The sequence below is a fragment of the Paracoccidioides brasiliensis genome, assembly GCF_000150735.1.
Source record: "Paracoccidioides brasiliensis Pb18 unplaced genomic scaffold supercont2.1, whole genome shotgun sequence".
NCBI classification, from domain to species: domain Eukaryota; kingdom Fungi; phylum Ascomycota; class Eurotiomycetes; order Onygenales; family Ajellomycetaceae; genus Paracoccidioides; species Paracoccidioides brasiliensis.
Genome location: NW_011371358.1, coordinates 3,722,522 through 3,748,670, shown reverse-complemented (window position 1 = coordinate 3,748,670; position 26,149 = coordinate 3,722,522). Strand labels below are relative to the sequence as shown.

Here is a 26,149-nt window from a genome sequence, read left to right as displayed (position 1 = left end):
CGGTTTCGTGGTGGATAATTTCTTTGTCGCTGCATCTTTGATGAATCCACGTTCCTTGCAAGTCCCATGTAAGACTTCATTTGTCCTCAATATAATGGAACCTGAGAACGGAGAAAGCAATTTGGTATTTAGGAACCATTTATAACCATCCAAAGGGAAATAGGTCCTTTTTTCTTTCTTTCATTCTTTCATTCATTCAATCTTTTTCTTTTCTTTTTTTTTGGGTAGTTAGGATGATGATTCTTGAGAGCGAGCCAATTTAGCGAGTTCATGGTGCTTCTAGCGGGAAGAACTTGAGGTGCATATATTTCACATATTCATCAACAATGAGTCGGACAGAGACTATGATACCCAAATTATAAGAAGTGATCTGCCTACTCGATGTGTATTTGACCAATCTTTTGCGCGGATAGGCAATGAGTTGCAAACCAGACAGACCCAAGTATCGCCTCCAGGGGTGGAAGAAGATAAGATTAGCAAGTCTATATAACGTTGGAATTATTTATGGCCAACGCTGAACTTCCTCAGGGGCTTTTTCGACTCTCAAGAAAGCAGTCCACCTATCTACAGGTCCTTGCCAACACACGCTACCCAGAACTGCCAAACATGATGCGAACGGCTATTCTCCCACCGGCCCCGCTGCACCCAAGTGATCCCCATATAGTTCTAGTATATGATGCTGGCGATAGCTCTGCAGTCTGGGCTAGTCTGCAAGCTCAAGTTGGCCATTAAGACACGACGGCAGAGGCTGTCGCACTGAAGTTCATTACGCAGTAAACAACCTAACTTCAAGACCACAGAGGTCCTACACCAGATCAAACGTGATGGCCGATCGTGACCTTTTCTCACGAGGCCCCTGGGTCGGACTCTGATGGATGCGTGACCTAGTCTGACTCGAGGACTGGCGACTGCATTTTTACACGAGGGCTGTGGTGAGCATCTGTCATCTAGCAGAATGGAAAGGGCACGTACTCAGCGGCGTGGATGGCAGGAGTGTGCCTGAGCAGTAACTCAGTCCTGTGAGCCTTCAACAAGGACGCAGAGCCATGGGCATGGCCTGCTCAAGCGTTTCCTTTTATCATACTGACTTTGGGCCAGGGAATATCATTTGTGGAGAACGAGCCAACGTTAGGGACTGCTGTGGCTATTGATTGGAAAGCAGCTGGCTATTTCCCTAGAAGCTGGGTTAGGACCAAGTGTCGAATCTGAAGTGGTATGGACTTATCAACTTCGGCCTCCATCAATCCGACGTAGTGGAGATCGGAAGTTCAATTTGCTCGGGATCCAATGGATTTGAAGATTGCTCCAGAGTTTGGCAGTTATGGTGGGTATTAAGCTACTCAGTTTTATTAATTCTCAGGACTATATCAAGGTACCTGCCGCGATGATGAATGAAATGAAGCTGGCCAAAATCCAGTTCTCTCATCGCTTTTCCACTTCCAACAAATTGCACGGGTCACCACCGGAAGAACGTCGACTTCTCCAAGTTTGATAGACATACAAAAACCAAAACTCGCGCATAGAGGTATTCCCGGCTCCCCAAAAGTCTGATTCCGCATCCCGTTGTCATCTGTCAGATGCATCCTCCCACTCTGTATCAAACTGCTGGTTAGAGACCGCGTGTATACAAAGGGATAGCCAGCAAGGACCCGTCTGAACGCTGGGGTATCCACTTGCCCTCCCGTTTACCTCTAGATGACCTGAGGATGTCCATAGGTGCAATTGCTTCAAACGCTCTTGATTTCCTGGACAGTAAATGCTGTCTGTAATGTTGTTGTATCCTCAATCCATGCAGTCAAGTCAGGTTAAGCTGTTCAGCATGTGCAGTCGTTAGTAGATGTGATATCAGACTTGGATGATTGTAAGGCAGAGTCCAAATGGAGATTCACTGAGGTGAAGCAGGTAATAGAGACTGAGAGCGGTAATGAAATTGCACAATGTAGACTGGGGCAATCTCTAAGAACTGGCAGTTTGATGTGCTGACGTCTGATGTTTGGGGGGGAAATTCCAGATATACAACAACTACAACTCGCCCAGATCAAGATATTTCGGGGTTGGAAAATATAAGTTAACTAACTACCCACTAATCGTGCCGCAGCGCAACCCAACACCTTGTGTGGGTGCACCACACCAAAACAATAAAAACACCAAAATAATAAAAATCTTGAATCACATCCTCATTATTGCACTCTATATCAACAACCAGTAGCTAATCTATAATAAAAAGATTATCTACATCATTCTCAGTATGTGTGCCATCTATAAATCAATTTAATTCCTCTTCTGTCAGTGATGTGAGTGAGTTATTGTCAATTTTCATGGGATCAACTCCAAGTCTCTATTGCTTCTTATCCTTCTCTTTTTCAGCTTCATTATTCTTACACTGCTTGATTTTTCTATTGACATCTTTAATAGTGAGGACTTCCTCTACTTGAACCTGGTGATGGATTGTTTTAACTTTGCAGTATTTATTAATATTGAGAAGGTTCTTCAATTCAGTAGTCTGTTGCTTATTAAGTTCTGTGTGAATTAGACTTACTTTGAATATCTTGTTCAAACAATATGTCAAGATGAGTGATTTCAAATCAAGAATATCTCTAATACTTTGTATGATATTTTCTATAATATTAATATAATGTTTCAGTTTTTGAATTGTCTTTAATGAGAATAGTTGAGAGAAAGAGATAGATATATGATTTGAATCATTCTCATCTTCATAAATCTGCAGTGAAGGAGATGATAAGATTCACTTCTTAAGAGTGTCAAGAACTCAGTTGAAATTTCATAAATATATGTCATATTGAGCTCATTCTGCAGCTATTGTATCAAATTTAAAGATATGCTTTTACATAGTTGAAAGATCTTATAGAAATTGCTATTTTTCATACTTAACAAGATCATAACATGCAGTATAGTTGATGTTAGGGAGCGAATGCGAGCTGCATAAGAAGAAAGACTCTCTGCGTTGCTAACTGCTATATAACGAAATACTAAGCTTGATGGGATGAAAGGGGGTGCTGGGGGCCTGCGTGGATTATAACCACCTGCATGGTCGTGTGGTCACGTGATATGGATTAGGCCTAATCGGGCGCCGAGCTTAATCCGACGTCGAGTCTAACCGGGCACCGGCCTTCGGTCGGGCTCGGTCGGACGCTGAGCCTAACATCACCCCCCGGTCTAGGGGCAGGCATGTCCTCATGCCGGTAGGTCGTCATCAACCTCGTCCTTCAGGTAGCTGTCTGTCTCCCATGCCTTCAGCCACTCATCTAGTCGCCTTGGGGGTCCAGCTTTTGTAGGGTTAGCCTCATGGAAGTCGCGTATGGCGTGTGGTGATCCTTTGAAGTCGCGAGCGGGGTACCATGAAGAATCCTCATCAAACCCCTTCCAGCGCACCCGATACTGCAGCTTGCTCCGGCTTATTCTACTGGCCAGTATACGATCTATTTCCCATTCATTCTCACCATCTATTTCAATTGGGTCTGGTGGTCTGATAGTCTGGCCAGGTAGAGGGTCTCTGGAGTCCTTGCGTAGCTTGTCTGGGGAGAAGATTGAATGAATTTTCATTGTTATGGGGAGGTCCAGTTTGTAGGCATTGCCCACCTTTTCCAGGATTCTGAAGGGGCCGGCATTCTGCTCTGCCAGTTTACGGCTTGGTCGATCCATCTTGTATGATTTCAATGTTAGATAAACAAAATCTCCTACTGCAAAGTCAGGCTCTCGATGGTGCTTGTCAGTCTGCCTCTTCATCTGTTCCTGTGCTGTCTTTATGCCTTTACTCGCCTGGTTCCAGATCTCTCTCATTCGGTGAATGAAGCTCCTTGCTGCTTCTCGATTTCTTTTCTCATTCATGTCCAATTTCTCCGCCAGTGGTTGCCAGTCAAATGACATTCGGGGTTCATATCCATTTGCTGCGAGGAAGGGGGAGATCCCTGTGGAAGCGTTTGGGGTAGCTGCGGAGGCATGGTCTATAATGGGCAGCCACTCATCCCAGTCGTCTTGGTAGTAACTGACATAGGGGCGAAGACGGGTGGCAATGTATTGATTCACCACTTCTGTCTGTCCATCAGTTTGTGCATGATGCGCCGTTGAGAGTTTCAGTTTTATGCCCAGGATCTGTGTAAACTCATCCCAAAAGCTTGATATGAACTGGGGGCCTCGGTCAGAGACAATTGAGTCAGGCGCCCCATTGTATGAATAGTAGAATCGAATGAATAGTCGGGCCAGCTCCTGGGCTGTAACTCCCCGGGTGGTTGGAATGGAGATTGTCTTCTTGCTTAGCCGGCATACTATGACCAAAATGGCATCATAACCTGTTTTGCTTTTCGGCACGTCCATGAAGTCCATTGCAATATGCTGCCATGCCCGTTCTGGTATTGGTAATGGCTTTAGCAAACCAGGAGTCTTATCTCTTGGAATTTTACTGATCCGGCACACATGGCAGTTCCGAATATAGCGTAGGACGTCTGTCCGCCAGGTGGCCCACCAATAGCGTGATTGCACCAGGGCCAGGGTCTTTCGTCCTCCAGGGTGTGCTGTTGAAGCTTGATCATGAATTTCCTGCAGTAGCTTGGCTATCAGGGTTTCCTTTTCCTGAACAGGCACCACTAGTCTTCCATTGTACCGTAGCACATTGTCCTCCATTGTATAGGGACTATTCTCATCATCTGCCTGCTGCCGCAGGGGCTCAATTGAGGTGGCTGTCTTGTTTAGAGACACTATGCATTCAGCAATGCTCTCTTTCTCTGAGGAGTTGATGCTAGCAATGTCTGTAGAGGGAGTGATCTGGGGGTCGAGGGTCTCTGGTCCTAGGAGGATCTGCATACGGCCGTCCTGTTGCCTTCTAACCTGCTCAGGCCTGCTCAGTGCGTCTGCTAGCAGGTTGGCCTTGCCTGGTCGATACTTGATCTCAAAGTAGAAACGGGAGAGGAACTCTGCCCAGCGGGCTTGACGTGCATTCAGCTTCTTGGTAGTCATGAAGTATTCCAGTGCACGATGATCAGTGAGGATCTTGAATCGTTCCTCCCGTTGTAGTCCCTCAAGCTCTGCCCGCCATTCTTGTAAGGCCCGGACTACTGCCAGCATTTCCTTATCATGAACTTCATAATTAAGCTCTGCACCATTCATTGTCTTTGAATAGAAGGCTACTGGGTGCCAAAGGTCATTTTCAAATCTTTGACTTAGTACCCCAGCCACTACTCCGTCAGAGGCGTCAGTCTCAATACGAGTCTCCCGCTCAGGGTCATAGTAACGCAGTGTTGGAGCCTCCACCAGCTGCCTCTTCAGTTTTTCAAAGGCTGATTTGCATTCTGATGTCCACACAAATGGGGTAGTCTTCTTTGTCAATTGGTACAGTGGCTTTGCGATTCGGCTGTAGTTCCTTATGAATCGTCGGTAGAAATTGCCAAATCCTAGGAATGACTGGACTCCTTTGACTGTGGTGGGGGCCTGCCATCTCACAATGGCAGCTGTCTTCTCTGGGTCTGCCTCAATCCCTTCTGTACTGATGATGAACCCTAGGTATTTTGTCCTCTGGACTGCAAACTCACATTTCTGGATGCTGGCTTGCAAACCCGCTGTCTTTAGTCGGTCTAGCACTGAGTTTACCTGCTGCTTGTGCTCCTCCAGATTCTTGCTATAGATTAGAAGATCATCCATGAATGCTGTCATAAACTTGTCCAGGTAGTCAAAGAAGATACTGTTAACAAACCGTTGAAAGCAGGCAGGGGCGTTTGTAAGGCCAAAGGGGACCACCCGATATTTATAGGTCCCGTAGCGGGTTCTAAAGGTGGTCAGGTCCTCAGACTCAGGGTCCATTCGGATGCGATGGAACCCCTGCCGAATGTCCAACTTTGTAAAGTATTTCGCCCCATTGAGTCGGTCCATCAGCTCATCTATCAGGGGCAAGGGATACTGATCTCGTTTGGTTATAGCATTCAGCTTGCGAAAGTCAACACAGAATCGTAGCTTCTTCCCACTACGGGCAATCAGGATTGGGGAGGCGTAGGGGGCTGAACTTGGGGTGATGAAACCCTTTGCTAGGTTGGCTTCAAGGTAGGTCTTCACTGCCTCTAGTTCCTCTAGATTCATCTTATATAGAGGCGCATGTCCAATGCCCTGGGTGAGGTCAACATCAGGCTGGAGCTCTATTTTAAAATCAACATTCTTCCGTAGGGGGGGCAGTTCATCTGATGCTTTCTTTGAGAAGCAGTCCTCCCGGCCTTTCAACCATTCTGGTAAGTTGCTGATCAGCTCCTCATCAGACTCATCCTCAGCTCCCACTAAACCCCGCTTCTCCTCAAGCTGTTTATCAATTTCATACAGACTGGTTATGAAGACTGTTGACTTCTTGTTCTTCATATAACCATGGAAGGAAGCAGCCCCAATGAAGTTCATATCCATCATCTGTGGTGCTGTCTCCTCCCAGGTCAGCCCCTGCCTCGTCTCAGGCATCACGACTGAGCTGGTCCCTTTCAATCTGCGGAGCTGAGCCTGATGCTCCTGTCTGATCTCCTCATCCAGCTTGATCTCTCTTCGTTCCACATCCGCCTGATGCTCAGGCTTGGGGTCTGGGCGCTTCAGTACTGACCAGGGTACTATCTTCAACATCGGCTCCGCCACCTGTTCAGGGATAGACCGTTCACTCGGCCAAACCAGGCGTTGGTTTTTAACATCAAGCCATATATCCTGTGCTGCCAACCACTTCCGTCCCAGGATGACAGGGTGCTGGCCTAGGTCTGTTACCAGCAGAGGGACATTCTGAAATCTCCGGCCATCCACCCAGAGGTTTAGGGTCAATGTGCGGTCTATCACCCCGCCGGGGGCGCCATTGTATCCCTTCATGCGGCATTTGAATGGGAGTTCTTGAAACTTCCTATCAAAGAATCTTGCCAATTCTATGGCATATCGGGTATCAATAAAATTCGCTCCATTTGCTCCAGTATCAGCAAGAGAATTTGTAGAAGTAGCAATTCCATTGTAGGCTAATTTGATTGGTACATTAAAGCTTTTCCCCCCAATCAAGTCCTTCATCTCAAACCTCTCACAGACTATTGAACTACCTGAGGTGGAGTCTTCTCTCAGGCTCACTCTTTTCCCGAATCTGCTGAAGGCTCAGGGGCATCATTCCCTGTGAGCTCAGCAATCACCTGCTGGGACTTCTGCTTTGCAGGGCAGTTCCTGGCAATGTGGCCTTTTTCCTTACAGTAGTAGCACTGAATATCCGGACGAGAGCTCAAGGCCTCCTTCACAGTAGGGGATTTTGTTGTAGAGATGCTGGGGGGTGTTTGACTGTTGGCGGTCCGCAGGGTGTTCTGCTTGAAGGTATTAGGCCCATTTCCCCGCGAGCTCTTTGATTTCTGGGTGGCATTGATTGTCTGGAGGGTGTGAGCTGCCTGCGCACAGATTTTCTGAAACTCAGCATATGTATCAGTGGTCGCATTGGCTACTGCTACCATCTTCTGGAGGTCAAAGGACAGCTTGTCATTGAAGTCTGTCTTGTAGTCCCCCCTGGCAATCTTGGCCTCACCTGCCAGGTGTAAGAATTTTGTGACAAATTCATGATAATTGTCCCCATTGCGCATAATCAGCTTGCGATAATCACTCTTGGCATTTTGCAGCTTGTTAGCATCCTCATATATTGACTTGAGGTGCTCAAATATCTCTTCTGCAGTCTGATATCGCTCGGGGTGGTCCTCTTCCATACGGGGCGCAATGTGACGTGCCGCGTCCCCATCAGTCCGGTTTTCGATGTATGCAATCCTCATGCGTTCAGTAGGGTAGTGGTCAGCGTTCTCCCGGAGCTTGTTCTTCATCCGGGAGAGCCAGTGTTCAAATTTTGGCTCCTTGCCGTCAGTGAGGTGTTTTGGGTCATCAATCTTGACAGACCTCCGGGTAGTCTCAGAGGGGGTGACACCTCGACTTGCTGCTTGGTTGCTGACTGTCATGCGGACCAGGGTGTGGCTAAGTTCATCGCGTTCAGCAATTAGCTCATCAATCTGGCTTTGCTTGACAGCGGCCTGGTCAGTGGCGTTGTTCCGTTCCATCCTCAGACGTGTGATTGTATCCCTTAATGTTTTTTCATCGTCAAAGATGCCATCGAAGATCGCCGCCAACTCATTATAAACACGGTCGCTGTCCGAGTGGATTGCCTCTCTGAATTCCTCAATTGAGACGCGTGGTTGGTCAGTTGGTCTTGTTAGGAGGTATCGCCAGTCCTTTCGGCCCCTTCCAGGGGGTTGGGAGCCTGTGGTGGCCATCTGATGTTGGATTGAGCCGTTGTCTTCAACAGTGCTGTTGTCTTAGCAGTTGATCTGACGCGTTGTCAGGCTCTGAACTAGCAGGTTCTAATTCAACTGAGGCACTCAAGTTTTCTGCTGAAACCTGAGTGAGAAGGTAGAAGGGAAGCTTAGTATTGTGTTAGGGAGCGAATGCGAGCTGCATAAGAAGAAAGACTCTCTGCGTTGCTAACTGCTATATAACGAAATACTAAGCTTGATGGGATGAAAGGGGGTGCTGGGGGCCTGCGTGGATTATAACCACCTGCATGGTCGTGTGGTCACGTGATATGGATTAGGCCTAATCGGGCGCCGAGCTTAATCCGACGTCGAGTCTAACCGGGCACCGGCCTTCGGTCGGGCTCGGTCGGACGCTGAGCCTAACAGTTGATTGCTTTTGAATGATAATACTTATATTGCTGAAATAATAGACTATTCAAAAATTGTAATAAATAAATGATATGCAATGAAAATTCATATATTATATGAACTTCTCAGTGATATGAAATTCATGATTATTTATTAAAAGCAATTGATAACTTCTCTTCTGTTTTTTTTATAGCAGTATTAAAATATTTAAGTCATTTAAATTCAATTTCATCATTTGTAAATTCAGTATCTAATATAGTAATTTTATAATTGTTGAATAAATCTGTTTATATATATCAATTCTTCAAATGTGTTTTGAAGATCAAGATTATTAATGATAAAATAATATTATTATTCATGAATATATAGTTAATAACTATAATTAAATCTCTTGAAAAGAATAAAAAAATGATAAAATTAGCTTCTATAAAAGCAATTATAATTTATTCTTCATGTTCTTGTTCTTCCTAAAATTCAATCTCATTGAAGTTGTATATATCATAGATATGAAATTGATACTGCTCAAATAGAATTTGAAGATGTTCAAATCATGTATTGGTATATTTAATATCTTCAACTATCATTCTCTTTGAATTCATTAACTTCTATTTCATTTTTTTATATTCAAATAGATATTCAATAAATCTATGAGCTCATATCTTGCTGAGTTTTGAAGAAGAGGTAGTAGAATTTATGTGCTGATATCTAAGTATTAAATTTATGAAATCTTCAATGTGTTCAGCTGTGAGAGGACAATTCTTTTCATCAAGTAGTTTGACTCATTATTTAATTACATTCTTCTAACTCTTATTTAATCTTTTATTAACTAGAATTTTTATAGTAGTCAGATTTCTTCCATTGATATGCACTCAAAGACATTGATAAAAAACCTCAAATTCTTATACCAGAGATAATATTTTAAAATTTAAGTTTTTTTGATGATAAGTAATAGCTTTTTGAATATAGTTATTGATATTTTTATCCTTATTTGATATTATAGTGAGTTATTAAGTAATAAAGATGATGAAGATGATGAAATTATAAGATTTTTATCATTTTGATATTTTTATCATTTTGATGTTTTTATCATTTTGGTATAGTGCACTCATATGAGATATGAGTTGCATAGCAGCACAATTAGTTAACTCTTAATGTAACTTACCACTAAATGAGCTATATCACTAAATGAGCTGTGTTTTTACAACATGCTGCAATTTAATTCTTCAACTTTCACTACTTTGAGATGTTAAATAAAGAAGCTATTCAACTTGTAATTAAGAATTTAAGAGCTCAAAAGATCAAAAATTATACTGCAACTGCTAGGAAGCACTTAATTAATAAGAAAATACTGTGCTGGCATTATAATAACTTGCAACTTACATAAAATGAAGCAATCTTCTGATATAAAAAAAAGCTCTCAAATCAGCAAAAACAAATACTTCTGCTTCATATAGAGAAGCTTGCAGCTTCCAGCTTTGCTTCTACATCTCAAATCATTCAAAATCTCATTGCAGAAATCATCAAAAAATCTGTTAAAATTTACTAAGTGAGATGCTTTATTAAGCACTATAAGACTCAAATTCAAAGAATTCATGTCTGTGACATTGATTAAAAATGCAAGATAGCAGATAATTCTACTCATTTTAAGTATTATTTTCAGCTAGTATTTTGATCTTTTGCTTGTTTTCTTGCACTAAGTTCTCTATAGACTCTTGCTAACTATTTTGCTACATGACTACATAGTTGAATGAGAAAATTAAAAAATACAATATTGAGTCTTCAAATATCTACAATTTTGATGAAAAGAGCTTCTTAATTGATATTGATCAAGCTATTAAGCAGATTATTCCAGTTGAAGCTCTGAAGACAAAGCAAATTACTACAGTTCAAGATGACAGTTATAAATTCATCTCTCTACTCACAGCAATATGTGCAAATAAAACAGCTCTTTTATTCATTCTTATTTATCAAAAAGACTTTCACAATATATTGAATACCTGACTAGAGGATTTGAATGAAAATAATATAGTTTATTTTATGATTTCTGAAAAAAATTAAAGTAATGATAACTATGAGCTTAACTGACTAAAGTGAATCTTTGATAAGCACATCAAAATTAAAGCAGACTGCAGAAGACATCTTCTTATTCTAGAGAAATACTCTTCTCATGTCAATATGAGATTTATTGATTTTGCAGATCAAAATTAAATTCTTCTTATAGTACTGTCTTCACATTCAACTCACTGACTATAATCTTTAAATGTTGTCATCTTTAGTTCTCTAGCAGAAGCATATTTTTGTGATGTCAATAATCTTTTTTGCAGTGAATTTGAATTCATTCAAATGACAAAAAGAAGCTTTTTATCTGTCTTCAATTCTATATAAAATTAATTTTTAACAACTAAGAACATTTAATCTGCATTTGCTGTCATTAATATTTATTCTTTTACTTCTAAGCATATTCTTTACTAATTTACAAAACAGTCTATATCTTTAATCAATTCAGCTTCAACTGAGATTGCTACATCTACAACTATCTGTGCTTTTCAATATGATATTAAGAGAATTTGAATTTGACAGAGCCTGCTCTCTAAAGACATGAAAAAGATCATACATGCTAGTGAGAAGCTTGTCTTTGAAAAGAAGATACTTGCACATAAGAATAAGGCTCTAATTAAAGCTTTATGTAATGAAAAAAAGTGATGACAATGTGAAAAGCTCTTAGATATATTGAATCCAGAGCAGTAGTTTGGCCAGACTTAATTCTTCTCATCATTCAAGGTTCAATAAGCTCATGAGGGGATTCAGGAAGCAGATTATGAAAAAAAGAAGAAAGCTGCTCAACAAACCTAAAAGTGAATTCAATATGATCTTTGAAAAGCACATGAAGCTAAAGAGGCTTAGCAAAAATGAATTGAACAACAAGCAACTCAGACAGCAGCTCACAAAGCCTGTGAGGAAGAGAAGGCTAGAAAGGCAGAGCAGTGTGAAGCTCAGCAGCTTGCTAGAGAGGCTAAAAAGACTTAGCTTGAAGCTGAGAAGCAAGAATGGGCTTGTACTCATGCTGCAAAGTAAAAATCAGTCAGTTCAACTACAGCTGCTTCAAAGCAACAGTGGAAGCAGGCACCTACAGCAGACTCTAATCCTTAAAACCCTATCCAACCTTCCAGTTTAGGAAATGAGGTCAACCTCAATTCCTTGGAGCAGCTTACTGCTGCTTCTACTGCTAATTCAGAAATTGACACTCCTTTGATTAATCTTCTTACTCTATGCCAGGTCTCCTGCCATGGCCGCATTCTTCAGCCAAGCACATGTCTATTTTATTAAACCACCTATTTTGTATGGAACTAGAGAATACTCTCATTACTATTTAATAATCTAATTAATATTTATTTCGTTGTTGTGGAATTAATTAGATTCTAGCAAGTTGAGGCAGTTTTGCTGAGAGCGGCTCGTTTAGTGATATGGCTCATTTATAGTGGTAAGTCACGTTACTGGTCGGCCCAACTTAAACTTCCGCTTGTGAGAGTTTCGGCTTTTCCTCCAACTTGAAGCTGCAATTCAAAGTCGACTCGCAATCTCGAGAGCAACAGGATATGTGAATAAGGGCAAAAACGATCCTGTAACAGCCTGCCTTGCACACCCTCATCTGACATGGCCTCCTATTTCTCCCGGCCATCCACCACCATGCCCTCCAGCCCCAGCCAAAATGGCCAAACCTCAGAACCGCAATCACAGCAATCTCAGACACAAGAACAGCAAACACAATCCCTCCAACCTGCTCATAAACCCCAGCTGTCAAACTCCGCAAAGCTCCTCATCGGCGGCACCGCTTTCCTCATCCTCTCCACGTTCATAACCCGCCGCACACTCCGCCGCAAACGCCTCACTTCACTCCCGCCCACCTACACAAGCGCCCCGTACCATAAACCCCAGGTGAACGGAGCCCTGGAGGCACTAGAAGCTCTCAACATCGCGACAATAAATGTGGCCAGCGTGGCCATGATTGGCGTCGGGGCATGCATGTACGCATTTGATATCAATACCATGGACGATTTGCGGCGGAAGGTGAGAGGCGGCTTGGGGGTTGATGGGTCTGGGCGGTCAGAGCAGGTTGTCGAGGAGGAATTGGAGGAGTGGGTTGCTCGTGTTTTCAGTCGGAAGGCGGAGAAGGAGAAGCGGAGTGAGGGGGGGCGCCAGCAGGATGCTAATGAGAAGGGGAAGGAAAGATAAAGGTGATTTGGGGAATTGAGCTGGGAGAGAGAGGGATTGGCTTGCGATATTCCGCGAGCATCAGTGTCTTGAGATGAAGGACCCAGCCAGGACTCTCTAGTTCTTCCTAGGAAATTGGAGGGTGACTCGCCATTGATGGGACTGAGACCTTTTGAGCTGCTACTGCAGATGACGGCGTCTGCGTTTTCTTCGTCATTAACATATACGGCCTTAAAATGGTTCTTCCCGTGGTTGGAAAGACACCAACTTCGTTGCCTTAAGAGAGAGATTTTCTAGAATTCTATAGCACGCCTGCTTAAAATTATACTGTACCATAATGTTGGTTTCTGTTTCGATTATCCTACTAAACATTGGAAAATACAAGAGAAAAAAAAATTACAGGTGGGGAATCTGTAAATTTTACCCCTACTTAAATCCATGGACAAAACTTCACTAAAAGCATGTGTGGTATAAAACCTTCGCATCTGCCAAAGGCCCGCAAGACCGACGAGTAAATAAAACAGAGCTAATGGTACAGAGGAAGGACGGATAGAAATCCCACGTATCCACCTACCCCTCCCTGGACATCCGCTCATATCGCTCGCGTGCAGTCTCCTTCGTCTTCTCCAGAAAGTCATCATACCTGCCCCTCGTATTCCTCCCAGCTTCCTGAACTGCATCTCCAACTTTCCCTCCTTGCGCGCCTAACCCAACGCCTTGGACATATAGATCAGTGGCAATGGGAGCGGTCATCCCAGACCCCTCCGCCCCAAGTCCCGAGCCTGCAGACCAGCCCATTTTCCCAAGCAGTGCTGCCCCTTTAGACATGGCAGAGACAGCGGGAGCTTCCTCAATTTCCTTTTCAAATTTCTTCTCCTTGGATTTAACCGATGGGCCGAAGGCCTGACGTCGCTCCTTAGCACGGTCACGGTATTCTGTTGATGGTTGTTGAGGATCATCCCGTTTTTTCGCCAATTTCGCCATCGCTTTCGCCTTGAGCTCCTCATTTTGTAGGTTATCACGGTGAAGTTGACTGAGTCGCTCGTGTTTATTTACTTCTGCCTCTGTTTTAAACTGTCGCATACAGAGATAGCAGCATTTGCGATTGAGATCTGCGTACGATTGGGTTGGAACTGGAGATGTAGAAGATGATCCTCCTTTTTCATTGCTACCCTGCTGGTTGTCACCGCCTGAACTCTTGTCTTTGGATTCATCTCTTTGGATGCCGTGCAGTTCAGCGTGACGGTTACTCCAGAATTGTAGGTGCGTTGGCACAGCAAGCTTTTTTATGCCAGGTGCTGCTCCAGCATCGGCTTTTCTCTTCTTTGGCTTTTCGGTCTCCTTTCCGGCTTTTGGATGCTTGTCTGTTGTCGCAGATGCCGTCACTCGAGGCTTGGAACATTTCTTGTCCGGATCTTCCATTGATACCATCAACTCTGTAGCATAAGCATTCTCATCCCAGTATGCTAGCTTCATGGAAGGGTTTCCAAGTGGGCTAAAGGTGAATCTTTCCGTGCTAGCGGTAGGATTGATGACTGGAACGAAGACGCCAGCATGGATATAACTTGCTAGGACCGGCTTTGAGGAAATTGTAAACGTTTCAAAGGAGTTATATCGAGTTAGTGCAGCTTGGGCATCCTGAATAAACGTTAATAAATATAACCGACTGAAAAAAAAAAAAAGTCAAAAAAGGGTACCTACTGCCACAGTTGCAAATTCCGCAAATCCGTATTTCCAACTTTCGTTACTTCGACGATCTCTTATGAGTAATACCCGTCGTATTGAGCCTTCTCGTGCTCCCAGATTGGAGTCACCGGTCGTCGAGGCAACTTTTGCGCCCTTTTTAGCTGCGGGTGGTCCACCTTGTCCTTCTGAACCAGACAAGGGTTTATAGAGTTTAGCTACTCCTTTCGCGAGAAGTTCTTCTGTGACTGAGGCTTCCAGACCACGGAGGAGAACAAATTGAGACGGGGTTCCGTCGGTAGCTACGTCGTTGTCACCATGATTCGCAACGCGTGGAGGATTCGCTACTCCGGGGGGAAGTTGAACAAAATCTTCAAAAGTCAGATTAGTTTCCCTAATACTTGAGAGTTAAAGACGCACCAGTTCGAACTGTCTGGCATCGAAAGCATTTCTGTCTTTTTGCGTAGTTGACGATGGCACACTAAATCGCACTCGTTAGTTAATAGATAGTTATCGCAGAGCTATTTTTAAAACCTACGATCTTGCAAGTCCACTCTCCCTCAGCTTTAATTCGATTACGGTCCTCTCTTTCTCGACTATAAGCTATTCTAACCCTCATGCCACGGTCATCAGTATGCGAGCCGCTATTCCCATAGAGATATATGGAAGGAAAATTGCGTTCCAGGAATTCACGAGAATCGTCAATTGTATGGAACCGAATAAACCCCAACTTTCGGGATATCTCTGGAAGGGAGAATCAGCATCTTTCCGACATGTAAAAAGAGAACATCAGACGTACTTGTTTGGCGGTCGCGGATGACGCGGACATCCTCCAACGCCTCGACATGGTAATATTGGGTGAGTTCATTCAAGATCTGTCACAAGAAAAGCATCGACCGGAATGATAGCCGGCGACAAGCACATCTCAGTATATGGTTCTTCCAAGAAAAGGAGAGAAAACGTAGCGCAGCCACTCATATCATGAGGAAATTCAGTTTGCTGTGAATGGTTGTGGGGAAAGGGAGGAGAGGTCGAACGTCGTCTTCATTCATGTCAACTGGCAAGCCTTCCATCATGATCTCACGGCTCTCCTGGCCGTAGTAATGACGTCGAGTGCCACGTTGGCTGCGGCTTCTAGATCGACTTCGGCTTCTGCTATAACTTCTGCTGCGACTGTCATAGCCGGGAGAGCGATATCCCTCCCGGTCACGGTCCCTGTAAGATGACCTTTCCGCGCCGCCGCGGGGGCGACCGGGACGGACGTCGATACTCGTTTTGCTCTCTAGATCGGTAGTCCCTAGCAATCGGAATGTCGCCATCGCCGCCGTGATATCTCCTATCTACCGCATGACCACGAGGAGATGTCCGAGAATTGTCTTCAGATAAAGAAACAGAAATGAAGAAATCAGCACAAGCTCAAATGAGGGATGTATCCATTTATTCGCCCCAGTGCGCGAAGTTGATTTTTACCATGCGGAGGAGAGACTGGACCGCCTGGCGAGCCGTATCTATAGTCCCGAGATCGCGGGATGGAATGTGGGGGAGAGCGGGAGCGGGAGCAGGAGCGGGAGCGTCGGTCGTCATACATGCGTCCGTCGCGGTCGTTGTGGCGAGCTGGCACATTATACGACGGAGCTCCGCGGTACCCTCTGTCTCCAGGGCTATACGAAGACATATTGCGATATCATGAACACACAAGCTTGAAACGGGTATTAGTGAACGAGGACAATACACTCCTCAAGGGAAGACAACAATCGGATGTTGGGTTTTTGATGTTTGATGTTTGTCGTTCGATTAAAACTTGAAGCTGCTTCAGGCGGTTGCACGGGAGCTTAGTCAGCGCATATCACATGACAGGGGTTCTAGCGCGAATTGACGGTTGAGAAATCAGATGGTCAACAACATGAAAACATTTCACTCGGTGGAATGTAAGTAACTAGAGGAAAGTATTTTGATGTTTGATTCCTTCGGTCCCATATTCATATTTTCTATACGCATACCGCCTCAATTCGGTCAATATTAATATGTCCTCTGGATATCCTCTGCCACAGACAAAATGCAATAGCCCGCTCTTGCAAGATCAAAGCGGAGGAGGTTGTTTCGCAGCAGAGCATCGATCTCGGCCAGGACTCACGTTCTCCTTAGAGGTCATAGTATACATTCTTATCAACTATGACATTAGCCCTCATTGCCATCTGACAGATTTTTATTATGTCTGATTTAATTCTTATTATCAGAAGTGGATTTCTCTACTTTCTAAGAGCTTTTACTGATAGTAGATTCTCTGCAAAACCCCTTGTGCGGACGACCAACTCGTTGCGTTTCCAGCCAAACTTGTGGATGGCCCTGCCCATAACAATTTCAGATTGGCCAGCAGAATAATTTGTTAAGGACCAAGTGTCAATGTGCAGTTTTCCAGCGCAAGAATTTACAGTACCAAGATATCCTTACCTCTCCGCCGTGTCGAAGAAATTGATGCCCACGTCCGTAGGCCTTCTTCATGCATTGCAGAGTCCCCTCTAATAGGGTTAGCTATGAAATAACATCGTTAACATATATCTATCTGCCATAGCTGTAGATGAACATCAGCGTAAAAGTTGGCTTACAAGATGAACTTCGGTTCACATACGTCAGCCACCCCCTTCACCAGCGAGATTACAGAAATATAAAAGTTCTGAATTATTCGCCCCGCTAATAAACGCGCGCGTTTTAACCGCGCAAATCCAGTAGTTAATTATTTGCTTGTTCTGCTAACTACAAAAGACGGTTGAATTTCTACTTTATTTGGCATTTCGTTGTCCCAAAAATACACCAGAGTTCTGCCCAACTTCTGTGCAGTGGAGAAAAGAAAAAAGCATCTGGCAGCCGTGATATAATAACTGGTTAACTTATATAAGACGGTGATTATTTTTTGAGCTGGGATCCGAAAGCCCTATCAAAACACGCAACATCAACAACTGCTTTGAGCTACCCCTCTTTCCCCGAACACTAAGAATATTTCGTACCTTTGTCCGTCATCGCTGTAATTGTCCAAATTCCAGCGCAAAGCAAAAGTTGCAGAGCCGGCTCCATCCAAAATACCCTGGCCGGCAAGCGGAGTCCGCCTAGTCCAATCAACATTCACATAGTTATCAAAACCATGCCGAACCAGGCACTAGAAGCCGATCACAACCCCGCCTCTGCCGCTGAACCTCTGCCTGCACATCTCAACCCAGCCAATTACCCACAAACCAAACACTTTCCGGACTCCAACATCTACCTAGAATTAACATACGATGCCCTCAACTCGTCCAAGAACCTAGCACAAATCCGTTCTCCGCATGCTGGAGCAAACGTCCTCTTCCTCGGCACCACAAGATCAACGTTCGACGACCGCCCCGTTGCCCGCCTCACATACACAAGCTATGCGTCCCTTGCACTGCGAACATTGGAAAAGATCGCGCGTGACGCCGTCTCGAAATACCAGCTGTTTGGGATAAGTATCTCTCATCGACTAGGCGAGGTGGCTGTTGCTGAGGAGTCAATTGCCATTGCGGTGAGCGCTGGACATAGACGTGCGGCATGGAGGGCTGGGGAGGAGGTGTTGGAGCAGTGTAAGGAGAAAGCGGAGATATGGAAACGGGAAGAGTTTGTCGGGGCCAGGGAAGGGGAGGGCGAGTGGAGGGCAAACCGGGATACGGATGGACAGGGCAATCCGGCAAGTGGGCCGTGAACTTCGCCAGCCGAACGGGGTGTGATTTTGGACATGGTAGTGACTAAATGTCGTTATCCGAATACCTAGTCATTAATTGCTGTCGATAATTATTCACTGTATACTAGTTACTAACTACAGTCTTGACCCGTGTGCTTCATCAGACGCTTGGCTGATTTGAGGCACTCCAGTCGAGGAGAGGGACAAATCTGCAGGCAGAAGCAGATAAATGGTCTCCGTTGCACTGACCAAGCTGAATAACAAATTCTTGAGGGTCTTTTCAATGGAGCAGCAATTGCCTTTATTACTATCCTGCATTTCCCTGTAGCAAGGCCCAAGAGTTCTCTTGACTTCTTTCCGTACATTTTTGGAGGAACTCAATTTCCATTGATATCAACCGGACTTCACCGTCGGTCACAGGACCTGCCAAAAGCACCTTCTTGGCACCCATCTGAATATAAAATTAGAGAGTCTTGAATCTTTAGTAGCTTTTGAATATGTGCATATTCTCCCTCTTAGAGAGCTCACTGCTCATGTTTCAAAAAATAAAATGATCTCAATTCTGCAAGATCTGGAGTTATCAAAGTCTCTGATAAAATGAGTCCTCGGTTTTATGACAAAGGAAGTATACTGCTTCGATTTGATGCACTACAACAGATAAAGACTAATGTTGAAATAGAAGTTTCTCAAGAATCTTCAGTCTCACTCCATTTTATACATTCAATCTTTTCAGGAATAAGAATGTATATATAGTAAGAACTTCTAGCTATGTTGATGACATAGATCTTATTTATCAGCTCTAAATTTACTCAAGAAAACTGTGAAAATATAGAGAACGTTGCACAAGAAATCTTTGAAGGAGAAAATGAAAATTGAATTCAATTTTAATATGAATAAAACTGAATCAATTCACTTTTATTGTAAAAAAAAAATGAAGAAGACAGAACTACTACTCTCCAAGATAAAGTTATTGAATCTCAAAAACTCTGAGAGATGATAAGGGGTTTGATCAGATTCAAAGCTTAAACTTAAAGTTCACATTAAAAAAAGATACATTTTCTGTGATATATCTGATTAAAATACTGTATTATTCTAGGATGGAACTATATAATTGTGTATTTTAAATTGTGGATGTAAATCAAATTTACAAGATAGTCAAATTCTAGTATAACTAAGTAGATATTATTTGGATACCATGACCATGGTACGATTCATTAGCCTACAATTCTGCCTGTGATACGGCGATAATGCGAGAGGGAATGGTAGTTAGCAGCGGATGAATATTTCTGGCAGTTTCTGGCAATTCCTGTAATCCAAATGGACATTTTAGCAACTGGGCGCCCTTCCACGTCAGAAATTTGTCTACGCCGCAACAACATGGCTGGGGAAAGGGTTTGCTATATAGGGGAGCAGTCATTGACGTTAGACTACATGGCAAAAAGGCCCAATCGCCAGGAGTCTATCCTGGACAAAGGGCGAGTACAATCCCATAGGAATCATTAAGCAGTTTGGTTATGGCTCATTGGACACCATTAACGTGCTTATTTCTTCAATCATATCTCTGCCCTCATGGGCATTCAGACTCCGATGCAACTTTACCCAAACGTATCATGACGCTACCTTTAGATGTAACTCTCTGACAGGGCGAGTAGATGTTCGTCAACTCTGCTCCGTTACCCTACCTGCTCAGGGAGCGCATTTATGGTAACATACAACCATGTTGTTGTCAGGACTCAACCGGTTGGGATGGTTCAATCTCCTCTTCGGATGAAAGGTTGTTGGTCGAATAGGGTTCATCACGTGCGGCGAGACGGGCTGCCCGGGCCGAATGCACCACAAAACCCCGAACGCTGGTAGTTGATCAAACCTCAACATGGTCTATCTTATAATCCCTATCCTGCTATGGTCAGTTTGATTTAGACAATCTTGGAATACTTGCTAAACATACCTATAATTCACATAACAGAAGAGGGATAAATAATGAAGGATCTCAAAGAATACAAAAATCATATAAAGGATCGATCTCATACAAAACGTCAGAATTCAGCAAGTTACCGATTCTGTTAATGTAAGCCTGAATGGTTAACGTCGTGGTAACCGCATCATCTCGACGGTCAGATCCCAACCGTGGATGAAGGTGCATTTTAGGGAGTTTCAATTATACACGTTTATGTAGTTGTGGCGTTTTTTGGAGGGTGTTTTTAAGGGTTGCAGTGGTCGCACTTTGCCGACTGCTGTTTGACAGAATGAAACTTCTAAACGAGGATCCTGAAAGCCCCAATCAACTTCGCTGATTAGGAATTCTGCTTCTTCAATATCCCCATACATCATCGCCGTCATCACCGTCATCACCAACCATCATCATCATGACCACCATGAAGTTCCTTTCTTTGACCTTCCTTGCTCTAGTCTCTGTGCTGGCAGGGCAAGGAGCACAACTAAGAGTACGAGCAGCACCGGAACCGTCACCTGTAAGCCATGAGCCGTCCTCCAACCTAAGAGAATTCTTGACAGGATATGCCGCTCAATTTCCCACAGGATGAGCAGGATATTTTTGAGGTTTTCCGCAGCCTCCGCATGCATCACCTCGGTTTCATACATGTCGGTAATGATGGTGTGGCTCGATCTGTCGACGGGAATGGAACAGTGATTGATTTTAGTCCAATGTCCAATGCGCAATTGCAGAAGACTGCAAAGATCTTCGTTCAAAATGCAACGCAACATGATCACTTGAGGGAACTTTGGAAAGGCGTTAGTGGTCATGACGTTGAAAACCCGCATATTTGGAGCAGGGGAGGCCCTCCTCTAGAGCCTCCTCAAGATTCAAAACACTTAAAACGCCAAAGCCCAAACATCCAATGTCATGACCTTAAGTGTAGCAGCAACATATTCTGTCATACCGTTGGTTGTCGTCAATGCATTATCCCGAATATGTCCACTTGGGGTCGTTGTATTAATTAGAAGTGTGCGGGTGTTGGGAAGTCAAAATGACTAAGAGAATAATTAGTATTGGTTTTAGTATTTTCCATGCTGTGTTCATCGGGGGAGGTTCCCATCCTTCATTCACATCTTTCAATTGTGTTTGTCCAGAAGCAACTTTGTGCGAACTCTGGGAAGCACCCGAGAGACAAGCTGCGGCGCAGGAGGCAGAATGAGGAACTTGACTCTTTTGCGCGGTTGACCTGGCCAATGTAAATAACCAGCGTCTTTCTCGCCAGGGAATTTCCTTTCTCAGTGACTGAAATATTGTGTCCCTTTTTGGTGGTGCATTCTCGCTATGGTAAAGTTAGGGTTCATGTTGATTCCCCTTTGTCCCTTGCGCCGACCGTAAGCGCAACAGCCGCTGTAACTATCACATCAACACACTGTCAGCACAAATAAACAAATAGTTAAATGGTCTACAAACATTTCTTTCTTCCGTCTGTGTGCTACGTACATAAGTATTTTGGTCATCCTACCCGGGTAGAGCAATCTGCAATCACTGATACCGTGTCGCGTCTTTCCTTCGGCAGATGTTAGTGGAAGTTGACTCATGCTCAGGATAGGATTGTGCACACAGAGGAAGGTTTTTGACCAAATCAGCTGCGCGAGAGCGAGTAGGGCTGCCAGAGACATCAAGAATCTGTCAGGCCTTTTTAACCAAAGAATCCCTAATGCCGTGGCTTGCTTTTTATTAGCCTCTTGGTGCCCAGCGGCCAGGTTGCCAGCAGGGTAGGTTGGCAGGATGATTTAACGCTTGGCCTGTATGGTTGCACTCCAATCTCACTAGTTAGTTAGATAGAATAGTAAGCTATGTGTGGCTGAGTCGCAGCAAACAACCTGAGCAATGATTATTAAAGATTGATTTGATATCGTCTGCGCCTCCGGGGTGGGCAAACTTATTTCGTCGGGCTTTTCCAACCACTCAGGAAACCGGGGGATCTTCCGTGAGCAACTCTCTGCAGACGTGGCATCTGGAGGAGAACCCTCTGGTAAGAGCAAAACATCACAAAAATAGCCGTTCGAGACGTGCTTCAGTTGACTGCCAGGTGCGCCAACATCTGGTGGCGGGAGGAATTTTTCTAGAGATCTTCCAAGTCTCTGTCTGGCCTTCATTTCTTTTAATTCTCCGAGTCTTCTCGTGTTAATTACTCTCTTCTTCCCAAATCTTTCACAGCCCGCGTCATCAGCTGCCGGTCTACGGAGCAGGTTAGAGTCTCTGTAGCCTACAGATTAGTTATGTCGACGAGTAACGGCTTCGGGCCCCCTCCACCGCCCTACAGTTTTGTAGGCTCTTCGCGACTCTCACCCCCCCAATCTGTTTGTACTTCGCCTCCAGCATATCATGCTGGACTCTCCTTAGGCTATGGAGGGTCGTCACCCAGTCAATTACCTAACCCTTTGCTGAGCGGGGGGTTTCCAGGAGTTCTACAGAATATTAGACCACCCGTGCAACAACCCCCGTCAATGACAACTGATGACCAATTTTTATATCAGAATGAAGCAACGGCTGTCCAAAGACCCGAGTTGGAGCTCCGGTAAGTATAAGTAAAATACGTGCAATATCTTTTCCTTCGCTCCTCTGAGGCCCTTCACCCATTTCCCACGCTGACGAGGACGCAAATATATAGCCCAGAAGACGTCGTGGTTCCAATAATGGGAATGATTGGTGCGGGGAAAAGTACTTTTGTTTCCCTTTTTGCTGACTGCCAAAACGCTGCTCTTGGACATAAACTCAAAGGATGTATGTTCTTTGTCCTGCTCAATACCTGCCGGTCTCTCCTGCGGTCGGCATTCACTAACACCAAACATAGCTACGAGGGATGTCGAGGTATATCCGTACCAGGTTGATAGGAAAACAAGAGTGCTTCTTGTCGACACACCAGGCTTTACCGGAACCAACAGAAGTGACATTAATACGCTCCGTTCCGTAGCAAACTTCTTCTGCCTGACCTTCTCCAACAACGTTAAGACGGCCGGCGTAATATACTTACACGACATAACAGCCAAGCGGATGGATGGCGCCGCAAAACGTAACTTGCGCATGTTGAGAAAGCTCTGCGGAGCCACTAATCTATCTAAAGTGATCATGACCACGAATAAGTGGGGAAACTTGGGCGAGTTCCATGACGGGGTCAGCCGCGAAAAGCAGCTACGAGACTGTTACTGGAGAAGCATGCTCAGTCGTGGAAGTACGGCCATGCGCCACACTGGTAGCAGGCGGTCAGCAGAACAGATCGTGAAAGCCCTTCTGCACAAACGACAGCCCATAGTCCTCGACATCCAACGAGAAATGGTGTTATACAACCAACAGCTGAGCAACACGGCTGCAGGCCGAGAACTATATGCGGATATGGAGATGGAGAAGCAGCGATACGCCGGCGAACTCGTGGCGTTGGGGCAGGAGTTCGACGAGGCGCTGCGGCAGAAGGATTCTGAGTATGGCCGCGCGCTGCGGGGGACCAAGACACAGCTGCAGGAGAAAATCAAGTTGCTAGAGGAGAGAATGAGGGCCCTGAGGATGGATTTCCATCGCTTGAAACCTGAGACGAATGAGCGGGAGTTGGGGAGGAAGAAGAAGAATTTCGGGCGGACGGCTTTGGGGATTGGTGTGGGTGCTATACTCGGTTTGACGACGGGAATTTTTATTTAATGTTCTAGTTAATATCTTTCTTTGAGCCGTTTATGCAAGCTTGGTTGATTCTTGTGATGAATATTTTAATTTAGCGCGAGAAAAAGTGTTTTTCCTCCGCAGGTCGGACTGGCATTGTTGGGTGTTCTGGCAGGGTACGAAGCTCATTCAAACCAACAGGATGGTTCATGTGATGATGTTGAAAAGATATCCCGGGGATTATTTCCGACAACGATTAAATACGATATTGTTGGTTTATAATGAAATAATAAATTAGGTCACTCCAAGATGTCAAATTCGACATCCAATTCAATTCCCAGCAATAGTCTCAGGAATAGTGGTATCATAAGTCATTTTTAATGTCTCATACTAATGTTTGAAGCTGCAGAAAGAAATACTGTAGAGAGTGCGTGTGTAGATTATAATACAACATAGGAGTAAATCTTACATATACTCCAAAAATTCCGACCAACTCCATAATCAAGTAATATAGACAGAGTGCGACAATGATATTGCATCACAACGCGGGGGCTCTCAACCCCGAGAATCCCACGTTTCGGGCACAAAATAGATGAATTGCCGTCAAAACGAAGTGTATGAAGAGTGGAGACTCAAAAAGAAAGGTCTTGTGTTTTACTCTCCCAGACATTACTCCTCTTTAGTGTTAAGTGGTTTCCCTTCCCTCTTCCAATCCTTTATATGAGCAAGAATGGTGTTGGCTGCGGTTTCTGCAGTGTCTTGGCGTCCGATACATTCAATGAAATCTCCATCCGGATCTACAGAGAAGCGGAGGTTAGTTCTATATTCCCAGGTGACCAGGGTAAGGAGACCAGGGTAAGGAGACCAGGGATAAAAATCCCAGATATATAACCTGGGAGGTAATGATAGAACACACGACATACCCATTAGGTAGAAATAAATGCTGTGGTCCACAAGATAATCCTCTCCAGGCTTCACGTTCTCCGGCGTGCTGAAATAGACGCGATATTGTTTGCACACATGCTTCACCTGCTCGTACGTGCCCGTCAGGCCTATAATACCCTTGTGGAATTCTGCTAGGTATTTGCGCAGCACTTCGGGGCTGTCACGGGCTGGGTCGCAGGTAATGAAGATGGGCCGGAGAACAGATTTGTTGCTCGATCTAGATTTTACAAGATCGATTATCTCGGCCATTTTGTCGAGTTCATCTGGGCAAATATCCGGGCAATGAGTGAAGCCGAAATAAATCTTCAAGGACGTAGGAGTGTCAACAGGTGTTCAATTAACATATCCTCCTCCAAGGGCAATTGGAATGGAAGCAATATAAAAATAGAGATGGAAATGGAGCACCCACAAAGCTGTATTTCCCCTTCAGTTGTTCGTCCGTGAATTCATTTCCATCCAAATCCTTGAGGACGAATGGTCCGCCAACTTTCGGCCTGCCCACACCTTTGCTCATCTCAGCAATCCTCTTACGATTAAGCCTCTCTTTCTCATAACGAAAGTAAAATATCATCGTCACACCCGTTGCGACAAATAAGACTGCAGCTTTCCATGAGAATGGGCCCGTTGCGGCGCGAGCTTTTAATTGCTGAATGGTTTTGGCTTTTCGGCGGGATGAGGAGGCGGAAAATGAAGTAGCATGCGGTTTCGATCGTATCAATAATGGAGACAATCGTAATCCGGACCGAGGATAGTAAGTTTGTAACGCTCCTCCGCTGGAATAGTATGATCTGGTTGGCATAAGCGGGGAGTGAGAGAAGGCGGACGTGGATGCTCTGTGAAGGAACGGGGATTGGTGGGAGGCATGTCGCATCCAGCGAACGAGAAAAGAAGAGGAAGACGAGGTCATTATTACGCTGTCAGGCTTATTTCCAATTTAAAGATTTAAAAAGGAACAGAATTGGAGGTTTTTGTCTAGCAATTGGATAACAATTGCAAGCTGCGGTCGATGATGAAGACAAAAACTGCGAAGGGATTGACATATCACGTGAACGGATCTCTGATGACTAGTTATCGGACTAATGTCACGATAGTTAAGCAAGCGGATATAGAGAACGAGAAACATGCAACTCCCCGCTGATTTATTCTGGGACCCCGCTGGCATGCTTTCTCCACTAAGCAATGGCGCTGTTAACGAGATCATCCACGAGCTGGAAGAAGGTGTCCCACTTGCGCCATATTTAGCTGATTCCCTCCCCTGCCACCTCGCGACAGCATGTGGAATCCAGCGGAATCTGCGTATTTTTTCACATACCCAAGGCGCCTCAGGCAATTAGAGGTCTACGCGCCAAGCCTACATATGATATGCTGGTGGTGTTGTTATGTTAG

At 44.5% G+C, this 26,149-nt stretch overlaps 9 protein-coding genes across 9 annotated transcripts; 5 read left to right on the top strand and 4 right to left on the bottom strand.

Annotated features, from left to right (window-relative positions):
* Positions 1–504: 504 nt before the first annotated feature.
* On the top strand, positions 505–732 carry PADG_01129 (uncharacterized protein; the record flags this gene model as incomplete). The annotated part of the gene is made up of 1 exon (XM_010757831.1): positions 505–732. The coding sequence occupies one exon, from the start codon at positions 505–507 to the stop codon at positions 730–732; it is 228 nt and encodes a 75-aa protein (XP_010756133.1).
* Positions 733–2,338: 1,606 nt separating this feature from the next.
* Positions 2,339–2,799, bottom strand: PADG_11215 (uncharacterized protein; the record flags this gene model as incomplete). Its single annotated transcript, XM_010758508.1, has 2 exons — positions 2,339–2,619; positions 2,751–2,799. The coding sequence occupies 2 exons, from the start codon at positions 2,797–2,799 to the stop codon at positions 2,339–2,341; spliced, it is 330 nt and encodes a 109-aa protein (XP_010756810.1).
* A 4,283-nt stretch (positions 2,800–7,082) lies between these two features.
* On the bottom strand, positions 7,083–8,255 carry PADG_11214 (uncharacterized protein; the record flags this gene model as incomplete). Its single annotated transcript, XM_010758507.1, has 1 exon — positions 7,083–8,255. One exon carries the CDS (start codon positions 8,253–8,255, stop codon positions 7,083–7,085), a length of 1,173 nt encoding a protein of 390 aa, XP_010756809.1.
* A 4,074-nt stretch (positions 8,256–12,329) lies between these two features.
* On the top strand, positions 12,330–12,875 carry PADG_01128 (uncharacterized protein; the record flags this gene model as incomplete). Its single annotated transcript, XM_010757830.1, has 1 exon — positions 12,330–12,875. One exon carries the CDS (start codon positions 12,330–12,332, stop codon positions 12,873–12,875), a length of 546 nt encoding a protein of 181 aa, XP_010756132.1.
* Positions 12,876–13,424: 549 nt separating this feature from the next.
* PADG_01127 (uncharacterized protein) lies at positions 13,425–16,212 on the bottom strand (the record flags this gene model as incomplete). The annotated part of the gene is made up of 7 exons (XM_010757829.1): positions 13,425–14,492; positions 14,556–14,908; positions 14,958–15,018; positions 15,076–15,281; positions 15,337–15,412; positions 15,575–15,873; positions 16,008–16,212. 7 exons carry the CDS (start codon positions 16,210–16,212, stop codon positions 13,425–13,427), a joined length of 2,268 nt encoding a protein of 755 aa, XP_010756131.1.
* A 1,464-nt stretch (positions 16,213–17,676) lies between these two features.
* On the top strand, positions 17,677–18,249 carry PADG_01126 (molybdopterin synthase catalytic subunit; the record flags this gene model as incomplete). Its single annotated transcript, XM_010758317.1, has 1 exon — positions 17,677–18,249. One exon carries the CDS (start codon positions 17,677–17,679, stop codon positions 18,247–18,249), a length of 573 nt encoding a protein of 190 aa, XP_010756619.1.
* A 2,345-nt stretch (positions 18,250–20,594) lies between these two features.
* Positions 20,595–21,189, top strand: PADG_11213 (uncharacterized protein; the record flags this gene model as incomplete). The annotated part of the gene is made up of 2 exons (XM_010758506.1): positions 20,595–20,699; positions 20,767–21,189. The coding sequence occupies 2 exons, from the start codon at positions 20,595–20,597 to the stop codon at positions 21,187–21,189; spliced, it is 528 nt and encodes a 175-aa protein (XP_010756808.1).
* Positions 21,190–22,446: 1,257 nt separating this feature from the next.
* On the top strand, positions 22,447–23,860 carry PADG_01125 (uncharacterized protein; the record flags this gene model as incomplete). Its single annotated transcript, XM_010758316.1, has 3 exons — positions 22,447–22,745; positions 22,839–22,951; positions 23,022–23,860. 3 exons carry the CDS (start codon positions 22,447–22,449, stop codon positions 23,858–23,860), a joined length of 1,251 nt encoding a protein of 416 aa, XP_010756618.1.
* Positions 23,861–24,487: 627 nt separating this feature from the next.
* Positions 24,488–25,670, bottom strand: PADG_01124 (uncharacterized protein; the record flags this gene model as incomplete). The annotated part of the gene is made up of 3 exons (XM_010758315.1): positions 24,488–24,615; positions 24,742–25,066; positions 25,173–25,670. 3 exons carry the CDS (start codon positions 25,668–25,670, stop codon positions 24,488–24,490), a joined length of 951 nt encoding a protein of 316 aa, XP_010756617.1.
* Between the last annotated feature and the right edge of the window lie 479 nt (positions 25,671–26,149).